General features: G+C 44.9%; 1 protein-coding gene across 1 annotated transcript in view; it reads right to left on the reverse strand.

Moving 5' to 3' along the window:
- Positions 1-18885, reverse strand: part of NCMAP (non-compact myelin associated protein) — a 68660-nt gene that overhangs the window by 8564 nt on the left and 41211 nt on the right. Inside the window, exon 2 of the mRNA XM_075850513.1 lies at positions 10151-10240. Coding sequence (XP_075706628.1) covers positions 10151-10235 — 85 coding nt within the window. The 5' untranslated portion in view covers positions 10236-10240. The remainder of the gene's footprint in view (positions 1-10150; positions 10241-18885) is intronic.

The raw sequence follows: 18885 nt of genomic DNA on the forward strand, positions 1-18885 counted from the left end.
ACCCTGTATCCTGTGCTATCGTTAAATGCTGTAAAAGCCAAGTCGTGTCTTCCCGCTGCATCCGCAGCGTTACCTGCTGTGAAAGCCAAGTCGTGTCTTCCCGCTGCATCTGCAGCGTACCTGCTGTGAAAACCAAGTCGTGTCTTCCCGCTGCATCCGCAGCGTTACCTGCTGTGAAAGCCAAGTCGTATCTTCCCGCTGCATCTGCAGCGTACCTGCTGTGAAAACCAAGTCGTGTCTTCCCGCTGCATCCGCAGCGTTACCTGCTGTGATAGCCAAGTCTTGTCTTCCCGCTGCATCCGCGGCGTCACCTGCTGTGAGAGCCAAGTCGTGTTCCTGCCACTGTCTACTTTGCCTCAGGTACCCGTTCAGAACTATAGTCATTGTTTTGTACCTTGTTGGCCAGCTGCTATCCCTCTACGCGGTACGGCCCAATGGGTCCACACTCCGCGCCGTGACAGTATGCTCAGGCCATGGCCCCACTGGCCAAGTCAAGAGCCTGTCATCCTCCCAAGCCATGCAGGCGGACCTGCAGGATCTGCAAGTGCTACAGGATCAACTCATTGTGGCAGTAGAATCCATGGCGCAGCATCTTGGTGCGCTAGTTTCTTCTGTCATCGCTCCTAGTCAAACTCCTCCAATCGACCCTCCTGCTACACCTCCTGGCAGCTCCAGTTCGGACTCTCGGTTCTCGCTGCCATTGCCACCTCTGTTTCATGGAGACGCAAGTTCGTGCAGGGGGTTCCTGAACCAATGCCAAATCCACTTCACTCTGCACGCCCAAGCATTTCCTTCGGACGGAGCCAGGATCGCCTTTATTGTATCCCTACTCGCCAGCAAGGCCCTGACGTGGGCGAATCCAATCTGGGAACGACAGGGACCCGAGACCAGAGACTTCCAGGGGTTTGTGCAGTTGTTTCGTTCTGTATTTGTGGAGCCTAGACGAGTCTCATCGGCAGCCACTGCTATCTTTAACCTGTGTCAGGAGGACGCCTCCGTGGGCGAATACACCATCCAGTTCCGGACTCTGGCAGGAGAATTGTCCTGGAACAATGAGGCCTTGGTTGCATCCTTCTAGCATGACCTATCCCCTGGATGACCCGATTCTACTGGCTACCCGCGTGGACATAAGGCTCAGAGAGAGATCCCAAGAGATTCTTCAGGAGAAATGGCTTCCTAGACTGGCGCCCAACTTCCAGCAACCCCTCTTGCCTTGTTCTTCTGCTGCGCCCGAGGTTCCGATGCAGGTGGATCGGCTTAAACTGTCTGATCAAGAGAAACAGCGCAGGCGCACCTCTGGACTCTGTCTGTATTGCGGCCTCGCTGGCCATGTCGTGCGTCTGTGTCCCCAGGGGCCTACGAAACCCCAACGCCTGGGATTGGTTGGAGAGACAACTCTGGGCGCTACTGCACTTGAGAGAATTCTCGTCCCAGCTGTTTATTCCTGTGACCATTGTCGCTGGCGGGAGACCTCATCCAGTCTCTGCCTACCTGGACTCTGGCTCCGCAGCCAATTTCATCTGTCAGGACCTTGTGGATCTTCTTCATTTGCCTACTGTTTTTCTGGAGAGACCATTGATCGTTGCCTCGGTAGATGGACTGCCTTTACCTGACCCAGTATTGTCTGTGACCAAGCCATTGAGACTCCAGGTGGGAGCTCTTCATTCCGAGTTCATCTCTCTGTATGTCCTGTCCAAGGCCGTGAACCCCGTGCTGCTGGGTTTGCCTTGGCTCCGTCTTCACGCCCCAGTCCTGAATTGGAACTCTGGAGAGGTTCTTCAGTGGGACCCCAAGTGTCTAGACCGCTGTCTGGGCCATGTCCATCCATCCCAGCCTTCTTTGCCTCAGTCATTGACAGGGCTGCCTCCTTGTTACTCTCAGTTCGCTGATGTCTTCGACAAAAAGGAGGCATAGATATTGCCACCACATCGAGAATACGACTGTCCTATCGACTTGGTTCCTGATTCTTCCCCTCCTCGCGGTAGAGTATACCCTCTTTCCTTGCCAGAGACCCAGTCTATGTCGGCCTACATTAAAGAGAATCTAGAGAGGGGCTTCATACGAAAATCTTCATCCCCAGCCGGAGCCGGGTTTTTCTTTGTAAAAAAAAAGGATGGATCCCTTCGACCCTGCATTGACTACCGGGGCCTCAATCAGATCACGGTGAAGAATAGGTACCCCTTACCGTTGATTTCAGAGCTCTTTGATCGTATACGGGGGGCAAAATTTTTTCCCAAGCTTGACCTGCGGGGGGCCTACAATCTAATCCGGATCCGTCAGGGAGGCGAGTGGAAGACTGCCTTTAATACACGTGATGGACACTACGAATATTTGGTCATGCCCTTCGGCCTGTGTAACGCTCCCGCAGTATTTCAGGAATTTGTGAATGACATATTTCGTGACCTCCTCTATGTCTGTGTTGTGGTGTATCTCGATGATATCTTGATTTTTTTCCCCAGATCTTGTGACTCATCAGGTCCATGTCCGCCAGGTGTTGCTTAGATTAAGAGAGAATCATCTCTACGCCAAGTTGGAGAAGTGCGTGTTCCAGGAGAAGTCTCTACCCTTCCTGGGCTATATCATCTCTGATCAGGGTCTCAAGATGGACCCAGAAAAGGTCAAGGCTGTCCTGGAGTGGCCACGTCCCCAAGGCTTAAGGGCCATACAATGCTTCCTGGGATTCGCCAACTTCTACAGACTGTTCATCCCCAACTTATCTTCTCTGACAGCCCCCATCTCCACCCTCACTTAGAAGGGTATGAATGCCAAAGTGTGGACTCCAGAGGCGGAGATCGCATTTGAAACCTTAAAGAAAGCCTTCACGTCTGCCTCCATTCTGCACCATCCTGATGTGTCCCTGCAGTTTTCATTAGAGGTGGACGCCTCCTCTATTGGTGCCGGTGCTCTATTGTTCCAGAGGGGTTCGAAAGGCAAGACGGTGGTATGTGGTTACTACTCCAAGCTGTTTTCTTCTGCAGAGCGCAACTACTCGATTGGGGATCAGGAGTTACTGGCCATCAAGCTGGCTCTGCAGGAGTGGAGACACCTACTGGAAGGCGCAGCTCATCCTATCCTGGTCTTCACGAACCACAAGAACTTGACCTACCTACAGACTGCTCAGCGGCTGAACCCTCGTCAAGCCAGATGGTCATTGTTTTTTGCACGGTTCCGGTTCGAACTCCACTACTGACCTGCCGACAAGAATGTGAGGGACGATGCCTTGTCCAGGTCATTTGAGACAGAGGACACTGTGGAGTCCCCACAGAATATTATCGATCCTTCCTGCATCTACTCTGTCAACCCTCTGCAGGTTAGAGACATTCCTCCAGGAAAACTTTCGTACGGCTGGCAGACAGAGGAGGAATCCTTCGCTGGGGACACAGTTCCAAGCTGGCAGGACATGCGGGTGCCCGTAAGACACGAGACCTAATTGCCCGTCAGTTCTGGTGGGCCACGCTGCCCAAAGACGTCATAGACTTTGTTTCCTCCTGTACGGTGTGTGCAGCCAACAAGGGTGCCCACTCCAGACCAGCCGGTCTGCTCCAACCACTGCCTGTGCCCGAGGCCCCCTGGCGGCATATTGCTATGGATTTTGTTACAGATCTGCCTCCCTCTGCAGGATGCAGTGTGATCTGGGTGGTGGTGGATCGTTTTTCAAAGATGGCTCATTTTGTTCCCCTGACTGGCCTGCCTTCTGCCGCTCGACTGGCTGATCTCTTCATGCAACACATCTTCCGTCTGCATGGATTACCTCTGCATATTGTCTCGGATCGAGGGGTCCAGTTCACCTCTAAGTTCTGGAGAGCACTCTGCGGCCTACTCGCTGTAAAGTTGGACTTCTCCTCAGCTTACCACCCTCAGTCCAATGGGCAAGTTGAGAGGATTAATCAAATGGAGAACTACCTACGGCACTTTGTTTCCAGAAGACATGATGACTGGGTGCAGCTGCTCCCGTGGGCAGAGTTCTCTTATAATAACCATACCAGTGAGTCCACCACCTCCAGCCAGTTCTTCATAGTCTATGGCCAACATCCTCGAATACGCCTGCCCGGCTCTACTATGTCTCAGGTGCCTGCAGCCAATTCTACCTTCAGGAACTTTCTGCAAATATGGCAGCAGACACGATCTTCTATTCTGCTGGCGGTGGACCGCATGAAGAGAAAGGCAGACACTAGAAGATGAGAACCTCCCCAGTTTCTTCCAGGTACAAAGCTCTGGCTGTCTTCCAGGAATATCCGGCTGAGGGTGCCATCTTGCAAGTTTTCTCCCAGATTCCTTGGACCCTTAGAGATTCTGCTGCAGATCAATCCTGTGTCGTACAAGCTTCAACTGCCTCCTACCCTCAAGATCCCTAACTCCTTCCACATCTCCTCGCTAAAACCCGTGGTTCTGAACCGCTACTCCAGGACTCCTAGTTCCGCAGTGGCTCCTGGCGGTTCATCCGGAACTTTCGAAGTGAGGGAGATCCTGGCCACCAAGAAAGTAGGAGGCAGGACATTTTACTTGGTGGATTGGAGGGGATTTGGTCCAGAAGAGAGGTCTTGGGAGCCAGAGGAGAACATCGATGCCCCTGTCCTCGTGAAGAAATTTCTTTCCCGCTCTGGTCCCAAGAAGAGGGGGCGTAAGAGGGGGGATACTGTTACGTCCATGGCCGGGGATCGCCGTTCTAACTCACCCCCTGACGATCCCAGCCATGGACATCTCTCTGCTTGGCGTCCGCCTCCTCCTGGCAGACTTTCTTCCGGGTCCTCATACTGTTTCTCGCAGGGCGAGCGCACCCGCGCGTGCACGGCCTTAAAGGGCCAGTACGCGTCCAGCTGTCAAAAATCAATTATCAGCCAAAATGGCTGCTGGACTATAAAAAGGGGCTCTGCCCACTGGTTCCTTGCCTGAGCGTTATTGTATACCCTAGTTTGTCTTGCTAAAGGTCTCCCAGTGTTTTCCAGTCCCCAGTGTTACCCGTTCCTGCTGCCTGTACCCTGTGCTATCGTTACCTGCTGTGAAAGCCAAGTCGTGTCTTCCCGCTGCATTCGCAGCGTTACCTGCTGTGAAAGCCAAGTCATGTCTTCCCGCTACATCCGCAGCATACCTGCTGTGAAAGCCAAGTCGTGTCTTCCCGCTGCATCCGCAGCGTTACCTGCTGTGAAAGCTAAGTCATGTCTTCCCGCTGCATCCGCGGCGTCACCTGCTGTGAGAGCCAAGTCGTGTTCCTGCCACTGTCTACATTGCCTCAGGTACCCGTTCAGAACTATAGACATTGTTTTGTACCTTGTTGGCCAGCTGCTATCCCTCTACGCGGTACGGCCCAGTGGGTCCACACCCCGCGCCGTGACAGACATAATCTTTGTGTGCTTGTTATACCTAAATGTTTTGTTTTATTTAAAGTGCTATAGAAGATGATGGTGCTATATACACAAATACATATACTGATCTTCCTGATGGTCCTGTGGCAGCACAACACAAATGGGTTTTAGTCCCCTAGATACAATTATATAGAGACAGATTAATTAGCAGTAATTAACTAATAAACCTCAATCAATCGCCCTCTATAACTAGGTGAAAGGATCCCAGACACAGTGTATTTTTTATTTCTCTCCTAGGTATTGTCAGAGATGGAATCTCCTGTAGCTCGGCTATGATGGAGTTAATATGTTCCAGGTTGGATAGAGGTTACGCCTGTCCCTCAGCCTTAGGGTGTACCAAGATGTAGGATATGCTTTGGTACATGGAAAACCCCTTCTAGCGATCTAGGCGCTCTGGTGACATGCCTCCCTCTCCCCAGAATTGTCGGAATGTGCAAACCTCTTAGCAGGGGGATGTACAGTTTCTCTGGAGTTTGGGATGCCGGGGCTTCATTACGGTGCCTTGCGCACGCGCAGTCTTCCCTGCTTCCAAACCGAAAGTCGGGGCATGCACATTCCGCCCGGCAGGAAGCCGGATTTTCGAATGAGGTTTATAATGCATGGCTGTGTTCCTCACAGTGTGCTCAGCCAGCTCGCTATACACTCTGCTACTAAGAGGTAAGCATGGTGTCGAAAGAGGGAGCTCATTACCGGTATATTAATTTATGTCAGCCTCTTTCACCTAGCTGATACTTTTGATGAATCTTTTTTGGGATTGTGTATGTGGTTTATGCCTCTGTTTTTTTATTCATGCTGGAAACTATCATATAACTTATATACCACTGTATGTTACTTTTAAATCACCTTTGTGTTTATGTAGTTAAATGTTGTATATTACAAATATATCTATGGCTCTGGCTCATTCTTGCATTGTTTTTTTCCTCAGATGTCTTTCCATGGGGACTGCAGGAAGAGATCTAGAAAATATAAACATAGAGTTTCCAAAAGATGCCAGGAAACATTACTAGATGAATTATCCTCTGATTTTTATGGCATTTGTATCGCTCCTAAAGGAAATACTCAAAGATCAGCTTGCTACTATATTTGACCAAGCTGGTCCCTCAAGAAAATCGAAACGCCCCAGAAATTCTCCACCAGAGTTTTCTACTAACCTACAGTCCTATGGGGATTCATCCAGATCAGAGGGGGAAATCGTGTCAGAGGACTCAGATTCGGATGACCAGGACGAGTTCTATATATTCCGCAAGGAACAGCACCCTACTTTTAGTCAAAGCAGTCAAAGAAACGATAGAATCAGATAAAATTGTGAATTACAAGCCAAAAAAGGACAGACTTTTTTAGTTCCCTACCTTGAAAGGAAAAATGCTTGCAGGCCATTATACACTTAATGAGTGGATAGAACGAGAATGGGATAAGCCAGATAAGAGAGTAGATCCGAACATAAAGATCAGGTCTACATACAAGGTGGAAGGAAATTTTTCCCAGTCCTGGGATTTAGTCCCTAAAGTAGACCTTCCAGTGGCTAGATTATCTAAGAAGGCAGTCTTCTCTTCTGAGGAAGCATCCCTCTTGAAGGACCCTATGGACTGCAGGGCTGAATCCATCCTCAAAATGTTTTATTTTGCTTCTTCTGCTGCATATGTTTCAGCCTCAGCTTCAGTGCCCATAGCCAGAGCTCTAAGAATCATAAGCCAGCTATGTTGGGACTTGGAAGAAAGAGTCTCTTTGGAAAAGATCTTGCAGACCCTACCTATTATGAAATCAGCTTTAGAATTTTTATGTGATTTTCCTATAGATCTTACGAAATTTTCCTCTCTCTCTAACATGGTGATACTCCATCAAAAATAAACTTTTGCAGTTTGCCCTTTTTATCGCGGAACCCTCTTTGGTCCACAATTGGACAAGATTCTAGAATCCAATGGAGAAGGTAAAGGCGCAAAATTCCCAGAAACCAAGAAGAAGCCCTTTCAGCTGTCCTTTCGTGGTCAAAGGAGAAGCCCCCAAGATTCAGAGCAAACAACAAGTTCTTTGACAGAATAAGTAAGTTTAGATCAAATAAGCAATCATCTTCTTTTTTTTCCTGAAAAATGGTCCGAATCAGAAACGAGCTATGATGCCAGGACTCTTCCTATGCAGGTAAAAGCCAGATGAAATAATTTCTCGTCTTTATGGTCTATGACTTCATCAGATGCATGGGTTGCTTCAACAATTCAGAACGGGTATGCACTAGAATTTTTAAAAGTAACCCCCAAATCGTTTTTTTCTCAACTCTGGGAAAGATCCAGTGATTCTTCATCTTCTGCAAGAATTTATCCAGAAGTCAGCACTAGAAGATTTTCCGACAGAAGAACCCCTCCATGGTGTTTGCCATTCCCAAACTAGGCAACATATGGAGACTAATTATAGATCTTACTCTTCTCAACATATCTCCAGAAGAAGAGATTTAAAATGGAATCCATTCGTTCAGTGTTATCCCTTCTGGAATTAAACAACATTATGGCAAGGCAACCATAGATCTCACAAATGCCTACTTACATGTCTCTGTACTTTTCAGAAATTGGAAATATCTGAGGATAGCAGTTCAGACATCCAGAGGAATACGCCACCTGCGGTTCACTTGTCTTCCTCTCGGCATAACATCAACACGTATGCCTCCTCTTGGGGTTGGGGTGCCAATGTAGCTAGTCCATTTACGCAGGGCAAGTGGTCAAAACTGGAAGTGGCACAATCTATGAGAACTAATGGCGGTCGAACGGGCAACCTCATATTTACAGGAAATTTCTATCTGGTGGTTCAATCAGACAATCTCCCCGCAGAGTTTTATATAAACAAGCAGGGAGGAACCAGGAGTTCCAAAATGTTTGCACATTGCAAAGACCTTATGTGCTGGGCAGAGCACAACACTCTGGGTATCTCGGTGATGCACATCAGAGGAGTCTTGAATGTCAAGGTGGATATTCTCAGTTGCTCTTCCTTCCAAGACCAAGTGATAGCTATTCTTCCCTTCTGGCCCCGCAGCGGATGGTTCGCTCACATGTGGTCTCTATCGAGGGAGGCAGATTCTGGAGACTACCCAATGTACCGGATCTCCTGTCCCAGAAAGGTCCCCTACATCCTCGACCCCACATGTTACAGCTTACTGCCTTGAGGCTGGCAGGCAAAACTTAAAAGTCTCGGGTCTATCCTCTGAGGTTATTAATACCCTTCTATGAGCAAGACGGCCATCTATAGTCAAGGTTTATAATTGAGTATGAGAAACCTTTACGTCCTGGTGTGAGGAGTATTCCATGCAGCATGATACTTTGAAAGCAATACTGCAATTCCTACAAGTAGGCTTCCAAAAAGGTCTTAAACTAAATACACTTAAAGTTCAGTTTACTGTGATCAATGCTCAGCTGCAGGGGAAGTTTACTAGTCAACATTTAGTCAGAACTTTTTTCAGAGCCATAAACAATTTGAGTTCCACTCTTTAAGCTCCAGCACCATCTTGGTACTAGCAATAGTCCTAACGGCCTTGACTAAAGGTCCGTTTGAACCCCTGAATGAAGCCAGCATTAGACTTCTCACCTTTAAGACTTTCTTTTTAGTGGCAATCACTTCAGCTGGATGAATCAGCAAGCTGCAGGCGTTATACCGTAGGGAGCCATACTTCAGGGATCTGGGAGAATGCTTACTGTTTCGTACAATGCCTGGATTTCTTCCTAAAGTGCCATTCAGCATCAACATTAACCAAGAAATTTCTCTTCCTGCCTTTTTTCCAGATCCTCAAACTGAAGAACAACGCATTTGACATACCTTGAATGTTAGGAGAGCGGTATTGGCTTACATACAAAAAACTAAGGTCTATTTCTACAGCACCAAGGCCTCAATAAGGGTCAGAAGGCCAGCAAAGCCACATTAGCACGCTGGATTAAAAGCACAATAGAGCTTACCTAGTCATTTACAGTCTTCTCTGCATGTACGGGCCAACTCCACATGCTCTACATCAGCATCTTGGGCCGAATTAGGCCACATTACCTTCTGCAGAGCAGATACGTTTACCTCCTCTTCCACTTTAATGCGCCACTATAGATTTGACATTCTAGCAGCAGAGGGTTCTGTTTTTGACAAGCGAGTGCTTCAATTAGCAACATCGGCTCCTGCCCCCCTTAAGTATTCACTTGTTTACAAATCCCATTTGTGTTGTGCTGCCGCAGGACGATCAGGAAAACTAAAAGTTTCCTGGAGTCCGTAGGCCGCACAAGTTTCCCTTCGTTTAAATTTTTTTCTTTTTGCTACATAACCATACACTGTCTGGAATACTTTCACCTAGTTATAGAGGGCCGATTGATTGAAGTTTATTAGTTAATAACTGCTAATGAATCTGTCTGTATATAATTGTATATAGGGGAAAAAACCCATTTGTGTTGTGCTGCCTACGGACTCCAGGAATCCAAAATTTTGATAAGTACATTTTCATTATAATCTGTAGGTACAACATTAATGAATAAGGAAAGGCACACAAATATTTTCATATTCCATCAACTTATGTGTTTATTGTACAAATCTTCATGGCGAATGGAAGTGTATTTAATGCATTCATATGTTATCGCTTGCTGTCCGAAATGTATTGTTATGTGTTCTGAGTGCGGTATTGTGGGCCTGTTTGGTGTTAGCATGTATCGCGTGATATTTAGTAATAGCACATGGAACAATCAGCAGAAGTATATGCCAGTGCGTGGAAGGAGAAGTCTGCCAGATAGCACAATATACAATCATGCCAAGTTGGAAAGTCGAATTGTACTTACTCTGATAAAGAATCTGTTCCTGTGACTTTGTCGTCGTATTAACCGAAGATAATGTTGTGTTCATTAATTGAGATGTTGTTGCCATGACAACTATGGAAAAAAAAGTTCAGATAACATTGAAATATTGTATTTGCTGTAGAATATGGCTGATAAGCAGCATTTACTTTATGAGAAAGTGATTACAGAGATATTTTCTTTATACCAATTATTTCCTTTATATATTAGTTAAGCATGGTAACTGCCACAGTGTAGATACCTTCCCTCCCAACACATATTGATATCCTATTTTACAATTTTGGATTTTTATTAGTAAAGTTTGTATGTAAGGTATTTTTTTTTCCACAAGGGGGCACCGTAGTCAAATGGTAATATTGTACATGGCTGACTGGCGGGTTGAATAAAGATAACAGATACACGCCATTCTGTCTACTTTATCATTATTCAATCTATAAGTAGACAAATATTATAAAAGGTCTACCCAATAGAGCTTGAACATGTTGCCAGGGGTAGCAGAAATATCTAGGTTGTCAAAAGGATATTTCCTGGCTACCACACCAAAATCAAAATTGAAAGGTTAGTGGTAAGATCATGCCTGTATACACACACCAAACCTGTGTAGACAACCTCTGCTTGAACACTGGAAAAAGTATAAGGGTATGTGCACACACACTAATTACGTCCGTAATTGACGGACGTATTTCGGCCGCAAGTCCCGGACCGAACACAGTGCAAGGAGCCGGGCTCCTAGCATCATACTTATGTACGATGCTAGGAGTCCCTGCCTCGCTGCAGGACAACTGTCCCGTAGTGTAATCATGTTTACAGTACGGGACAGTTGTCCTGCAGCGAGGCAGTGACTCCTAGCATCGTACATAAGTATGATGCTAGGAGCCCGGCTCCTTGCACTGTGTTCGGTCCGGGACTTGCGGCCGAAATACGTCCGTCAATTACGGACGTAATTAGTGTGTGTGCACATACCCTGAGAAGAGACAGAAGTTCCAACTCCACCAGCAATGTTCCCCAGTCTGTGGTTCTCCAGCTGTTGTAAAATGACCTGGCAACTGTAGAATGTCAGGGATGATGGGAGTTATAGTTGTACAATAGCTAGAGAACCACAGGTTGAGGAACCATGGATTACAGACATCTTGCAGTCAACCCAGAGACTCAAGAGGAGTAGATGGCATCTCATTTAATGCAAACATATCAATAGATGCTCCAACGTAACTCCACCAATGGTGTGGCTGAAAGATGAGACTTGTGGCTTGCGAACATAAACATCTCAAAAACAGAAACGGGAATATGCCCCACTAAGCATGTTATCCCAGATCTTATGAGTCCATATTCATGATTAATTGTGCTGTCCCACATATGTGGATATAGTTTGTTGATGTATTGTAATTAAAGGGAACATACAAAATTAATCTGTCTTATGAGTGAAATTGTTAAATATGGACCTGCATGAAATACAGTGGATATAAAAAGTCTACACACCCCTGTTAAAATGCCAGGTTTTTGTCATGTCAGTAAATCCACACAAGATGAATAATTGCAGAACTTTTTCCACTTTTAACCTCTTTAGGACACAGCCTGTTTTGGCTTTGTGGTACAACCGATTTATTCAAATCTTACATGTGTCACTTTATGTGATAATAACGAGGGAATGCTTTTACCTATCCAAGCGAATCTGATATTGTTTTCTCGTGACATATTGTACTTTATGATAGTGGAAAAATTTGGTTGATAAATTTAATATTTATTAGTGAAAAATACCAAGATTTAGAGAAAATTTGCAAAAATGTGCATTTTTCTAAATGTAAATGTATCTACTTGTAAAACAGATAGTAATACCACACAAAATAGTCACTAGTTAACATTTCCCATATGTCTACTTTATGTTTGCATTTGCGTGGATTGTGGGGTCTGCTTCTTTTTAGATTATATTTTAGGCACCATGTCAGGTTTGAACAGGTCTTGTGGTGCCAAAACAGTGGAAACTCCCCAAAAGTGACCCCCATTTTGGAAACTACACCCCTCAAGGAATTTATTTATAGGTATGGTTAGCATTTTGACCCCACAGGTTTTTTTTTGCTAGATTTATTGGAGTTAGTCTGTGAAAATGAAAATTAACTTTTTTTCTGAAAAAACAGAAATTTGTAATATTTACAAGGAATAAAGAAGAAAATGCACCTCAACCTTTGTAAAGCATCTTCTCCTGATTAAGGAAATACCCCATATGTGGTAATAAACTGCTGTTTGGACCTACAGAGGGGCTTAGAAAGGAAGGATGTAGTTGCATAAATGTAAACACCCAATTATAATTGGGGGTGTGGTTGTGTTCAGAATTAGCCAATCACATTTAAACTCATGTTAAATAGTAGTCAGTACACAGCTGCCATTATTTAAAGTGATTCTGAGTAACCCCATATAAAGTTCATCTGTTCTATTAGGATTTTCTTGACATTTCCTTTGTTGCATGTGACAGCAAAAGCCATGGTCCGTAAAAAGCTTACAACACATCAAAGGGATCTGATTGCTGAAAGGCATCAGTCAGGAGAAGAGTACCAAAGAATTTCAAAGGCATTAGATATATGATGGAACACAGTAAAGACGGTCATCCAGAAGTGGATTACATTTGGCACAACAGTCACATTACCAAGCAGGGCAGGACTGGCACTTAAAATCAGCCCTGGCATTTTTAAGCACTCAGGGCCACCGCAGGCCATACGCAGCCGCCAGCCTGATAGCTCCAACTCCAACGTATCCACTGCTTTTCCACGAGAATAATGAATATGCTCATTATTCTAGAGGATTTTTTCTTGCGGAGCGGAAGAAATTCAAGCAGAATTCTTTCCACTGCATGGGAATAGGGTATAAAATAGCCCATTCACTTGTAGTGGATGCAGAATGTCAGTGGATTTGAAAGGGATTTAGTTGTGGAATCGGGGACTTAGTCCTAATCAAATCCTGATTGCGTGATCATGGCCTAATACTGACGTATAAAGATTGCAAATTATACCAGTATACAGTGCAGTACTAGGGGTACTGCTGTAAGGTGCCCGGACCAAACCTAACTAAAAGAGGGTCCACCAGCAGCTGCTGCTGACTGCCACTGCTTACTAATGCCACTCTGCAGTTTACACAGGGAGATATGCTGCCGACAATGATAAAAGTTTTTGCATTTAAAGCGATGCAATCAGTGTTTGCTCGTTCATCATTATCATTGTTCTGTGAACGCTCGTTTGCCTGATAATTGGCTAGTGTAAAAGGGCCTTTAGGGTCAGTTCACACTGAGTTTGTTGGGGCTGATTTTAACGTGGACACCGCGTCGGAATCAGCACCAAAAAAGTCCCAAACCACCCCTCCATTAATTTCAATGGGAGGCAGAGGTGTTTTTTCCCAGGCAGCTTCTGGCTGCAAGTGGAAAAGAAAAAGCGGCATACTCTTTCTTTGAGTGTTTTCCAGCTCTGTCCTTCTGTTGAAATTAATTGGGGGCAGAAAAAACCTGCGATGCTCGTTTGAGCGTTTTTTTTGCTGTGTTTTTTGCCCACTGTCCTTGCATTAGATTCAACGGTCGTGGCCAAAAAAACAAAGTGAAAAAGACAGAAAAAACAGCGTTAGAACAACGCTGGTGGTTCAAAATCTATAACAAAGAACTGTGTGAACTAGGCCTTAGTCAGGGTTTTTGCAGAAGCCAAAATATGGCTGTAGAGTTAACTGGTGATGTTGGTAGTAATGATCAACTGTTCTACCGAAGCTGTAATGAATATACATTTTTGTCGTGGAGCTCCATCCAACTATAGGCAATTATCTCAGGTAATTGTATACATTCTCAATGCAACTTGTTATATGTTTATGTCTATATAAAGTGCTATACATTTTAACAGAACTGGTCAGGCTCTGTTCACACTTGCATTAGTTGTTTTTTTTCGTCGGGTCTCAGTTGCATTTGAATAGTCAGACTAACGTAGCATGCTGTGCTGTCTGATCCAGTAATAAAGAATAAGAAGCTAAAGAGACCCATTATAACTCCAGATCATAACAGATCTGTCATATTCATAACAGAAGCTGTGACACCAGTGTGAACAGAGCCTTATGTGTATCCATTATAATTCCTTCTATTTTCTTGCAGGGCAGTTGTGCCCCCCATCTCATAAGTGCTCTTCACATGGCTGGTCATATACTTAGCCAGGGCCGGAGTCAGTACCTGGCGAACCCGGGCAAGTGCCAGGGCCCACTACCCTTGGGGGGGGCCCAATCGGCCGCCGGGTGCTGTAGCTGCCTTCATCACGGCATCACTGTCCATATATGGACAGTGATATCAGGAGGAGAGGAGTTGTCCCAGGTGCTCTGCTCCGATACTCCGTCTCTGCGGAAGCCCCTGACATCACTGTCCATATATGTCCAAATATATTGGGGTACAAACTGGTGACCTAATTTCTATATGGGGACATAAACAGGGCCTAACGTCTATATGGGAGCACAAAGTGATGTTTTCTGCCATTTTACTGCCGCCGTGAGTTCCCCTGCAAAGGGGCCTACTAAGTCTGTGTTGCCAAAGGGCCCACATGAGCCTGGAGCCAGCCCTGTACTTAGCATTCAGTCTCAAGCATAGTCCATCAAATCAATCCTGGAAAAAATCCTAATGCTTGACTTTAGTCCAACAATCCCTAAATACAAAGAACTCCAAATGCGTACAATGTTTCTAAATCCTATGTTTGTTCACACGGATGAATCCACCGCAAATTTCCGCCTCCCATTCATTTCAACGGACGTCGGACGCTTCTTTTTTCCGCTAGCTGATTATTTCAGCTAGCGGCAAAAAGAAGCGCCCTGCTAGTTCTACAGGGGGATTCCACTTGAACCTCCCATTGATATCAATGGAAGGGAGGAATCTTCCTGCCGCTGGCAGGAATAGTTCTGCGGTGGATTTTTCCGCCATGTGAACTAGCCCTAACAGGCCGCTGAACATACTTGTGTGACTGATGTCCCTCTCCTTGTCTTGCCAGTGCTGGCCCCCATAGAGGGGCATACGTGAGCTCTCCTACCTCTTAAAGGGACAGGCCTGTTGCTAATCACCCCTGATTATTTAACGCTGCTGGGAACTGCTACACCTTGCCTCATAAACAAGGTGCTTTGCATCCTGTACATTTGTGAAGATGTTTGCGGTTTGCTATTTTAGATTTGAGCCTGTCATTTTGCTGCCTACCAAGACCTGCAAACGTCTTATTGTGTTGCATGAACGCGGTCAGCCCTGACCTCAGATTTGTACAACCGCGCTTTTGCTTTTTGACCACACTTCAGAAATACCATCTACAAGCCTTCAGCAGTTACCATTGAAGACTACCCCTAAAAATGCGACCGATTTCCAGCATATAGTCTATACTATAATGAGGATCATTTTGAGGACGAACATTGCAAATTTCCTTAGACCTTGCACCCCACTTTAGCCCCAGTCAAATCTAAATTGAACATAGTGGGTCCACACTCCTGTCCTAATGCCTGTTTTACGGATCGATATTGGACAAATCTATAACATGACAATATTTTATGGGCCCATACTGTACTTCCGCAAGCCTTAAATTTTTGTATAAGTCCGTGACAAAAAAGAATCACAGAAGAATAGGGAGGAATACCCTGACGTACTGAGGCACCACACAGCGGGACATGGAGTGCCTACGACTCTGTAATATGAAAAAGTAGGGACTCTGTGTGCCACTAAATAGACTTAAATGTCTAACAATAAGGGTATGTTCACACGCACTGTTTTCAGACGTAATTCGAGCGTTTTACGCCTCGAATTACGCCTGAAAAAACGCCCCTAATACGCCTACAAAAATCTGCCCATTGCCTGCAAGGGGTTTTACGATGTTCTGTTCCCACGAGCCTTTATTTTACGCGTCGCTGTCAAAATACGGCGCGTAAAATGACGGCTCGTCAAAAGAAGTGCAGGACACTTCTTGGGATGTTTTTGGAGGCGTTTTTCATTGACTTCATTGAAAAACAGCTCCAAAAACGGCCGTAAAAAACGCGAGTTGCTACAAAACGTCCGAAAATCAGGAGCTCCGTATTTTCAGACGTTTCTGGTCACTGCGTGTGAACATACCCTAAGGGTATGAGTTTTTCCGCTGCAAATGTTGGTGCAGATTTGGGGCAATTACGCAACGAATCTGCACCAACATTTGCATATTTGACAGGTAATTCAGACGTTGCAGAAAACACAGTGGACTTGCCACAGATTTCAGTTTTTGCGTAGCAAAGGCTGAAATACGCCGTGAAATTCCGCTTCTTCTCCGCAACAGACAGTTCATGCTGCAGACAGAAAATTCTGCACCGCAGCCTATGGTCCGCAGCGTAGTTTTCCGCAATGTCTGAACTAACTTGCCTAAAAATGTATTGAAACAAATGTAAAAAAACGTCCGCTGGAGAATTCCACAGCAATTCCGCCACGTGTGAACATGTCCTAACACTTCGTCATGTGAACTAACAGTTAATTGTTTACATTTGTATTTTTGCCCTGGGATATATTGTGCTTTTACACTCCACAATGAACATATAAAATAATAAAAGTGGGGGTACCTGCAATGTTAAGGACATATCGTTGTCTCTTTGCACAGGCCGATTTTATTTTATATTAAGAAAAATATATTTTAATGCAGTTTGTCAAACCGATTGCTTGGTATATATACTCCTAGTTTATTTACATTTGGTGGAACACTGCTGTCTTTATAGACCCACAGGGATCCTTACCCATGAAATATTTTCTCCTAACCGCTTCCATGATTATGAAATATACTGCACATCTAGGGAGTCCTTTACTGGACAAACGAATAAGCCATAGTTTTCTTAAGCAGAGAGCCCTTGCAAAAAGTAACTGCTCCGCTACTAGCTGGTCCATAATGCATTGCTAGTCTCTATGAATAGCTCATTATATTTGCTCAATAACATACAATGAGGCTCTGTATTAAAGCACACACAAGTAAAGAAACAGCCACCATAAAACACTTCATATCTGAGTTACTCTTCTGCACATAAAATTTGGTGGGTTTTTTATTACGCATTAAATAATGCACAATTTCCTCAATCACTCTGTAGCTGTACATTTTTTTCTAGATACATATATAGATTTTCACTATATTATATTTACTTCCTATTAGGTATGGTGTTTGCTGTTATACAAGGAAAAGGAAAAAAAACCATATGGTCACTTTCAATGCACTAACAACCTTAGGAGGAAAAGAAGACGGAAGCAACTTTCGACTTTAATAGCAAATTAAACATACAACTATGGACTGATCACTCTTCTGGTTAAGCTCTACTGTCAGTTGTCAAATGGCAGCGAATTAAAGCACTGCATTCGTTTAAATGTCAAACTTTCTATACATCAGAGAGTATTGGCTGCTCTGTCATACAGTGATAGATGCGTAACAAAAGGAGAAATGCCAAAAAACACATCTTCAAAGCAGATTTACGTCAATATTTTCATGAGTTTAAATTGTGCAAAAACAAACTAAGTAACATTTAGGCTGGGTTCACACAGAGTTTTTTGCAGGCCATTGAGCGCCGCGGGCAAAAAAAGCCGCAAAATACGCTTTCTCTGCCTCCCAATGGGAGGTCAGAGGCGTAAACGTCCAAAGATAGGGCATGTCCCTTCTTCTTCCCGCGAGATGGTTTTTCCGGTCGCGGGAAAAAAACGCCTTCGCCTCCCATTGAAATCAATGGGAGGTATTTTCGGCAGTTTTTTGGGAGTGTTTTCCGACGCGGTTTCCGCATCAAACTCGTCAAAAAACTCTGTGTAGTTCCCCCCTTAGGGTATGTTCACACGGCAGCGTCCGTAACGGCTGAAATTACGGGGATGTTTTCAGGAGGAAACATCCCCGTAATTTCAGCCGTAACGGCATGTGCAGGCGCTTGAACGCCGCGTCCATTACGGACGTAATTGGCGCTGCTTTTCATTGGAGTCAATGAATAACGGCTCCAATTACGCCCAAAGAAGTGACAGGTCACTTCTTTTACGCGGGTGTCTATTTACGCGCCGTCATTTGACAGCGGCGCGTAAATATACGCCTCGTGTGAACAGACAAATGTCAGCCCATTGCTTTCAATGGGCAGATGTTTGTCAACGCTATCGAGGCGCATTTTTCGGACGTAATTCGGGGCAAAAACGCCCGAATTACGTCCGTAATTAGTGCGTGTGAACATACCCTTAGGGTTATTAAAAAAGAGTATTTTCCTTGGAAAATGAATAGATCTGTAAGAATTCACTGCACTAAATGTACGCTCAATGATCTATTAGAAGCACATGTGTGCTTTAAAATGGGAAACGAAATTCCCATGTCTCTGACTCGCAGGTTCAAGCTTTTACCGATCACATCTAAGTTCATAACTTAGATGTGATCGATAACAGGTGGTCCTGCATGTCAGAGACACACAGGACCCGCAGACACTGAACCCATCAGTGCCGCTGACCTGACGGATTCGGGTCTCAGTGCAAGATACAGCTGCTCTGTATACAGGATACAAAGCAGCTGTATCTCAAAAAGTTAATTTTGTTTTTTTTAATAAAAAGTATTTAAAAAGTTGCACCAAACACACTAATACACATTTTTACAAAAAAATAAAAAACATTTTCAAAGGTGTACATAGTCTTTAAAGGGGTTTTTCTGGGACACTTATTTTAATGGCCTATCCTTACAATATATCACCAATATCAGATCAGTGGGGGTCCACTCTACCAA

The sequence above is a fragment of the Rhinoderma darwinii genome, chromosome 2 (genome assembly GCF_050947455.1).
Source record: "Rhinoderma darwinii isolate aRhiDar2 chromosome 2, aRhiDar2.hap1, whole genome shotgun sequence".
NCBI classification, from domain to species: Eukaryota; Metazoa; Chordata; class Amphibia; order Anura; family Rhinodermatidae; genus Rhinoderma; species Rhinoderma darwinii.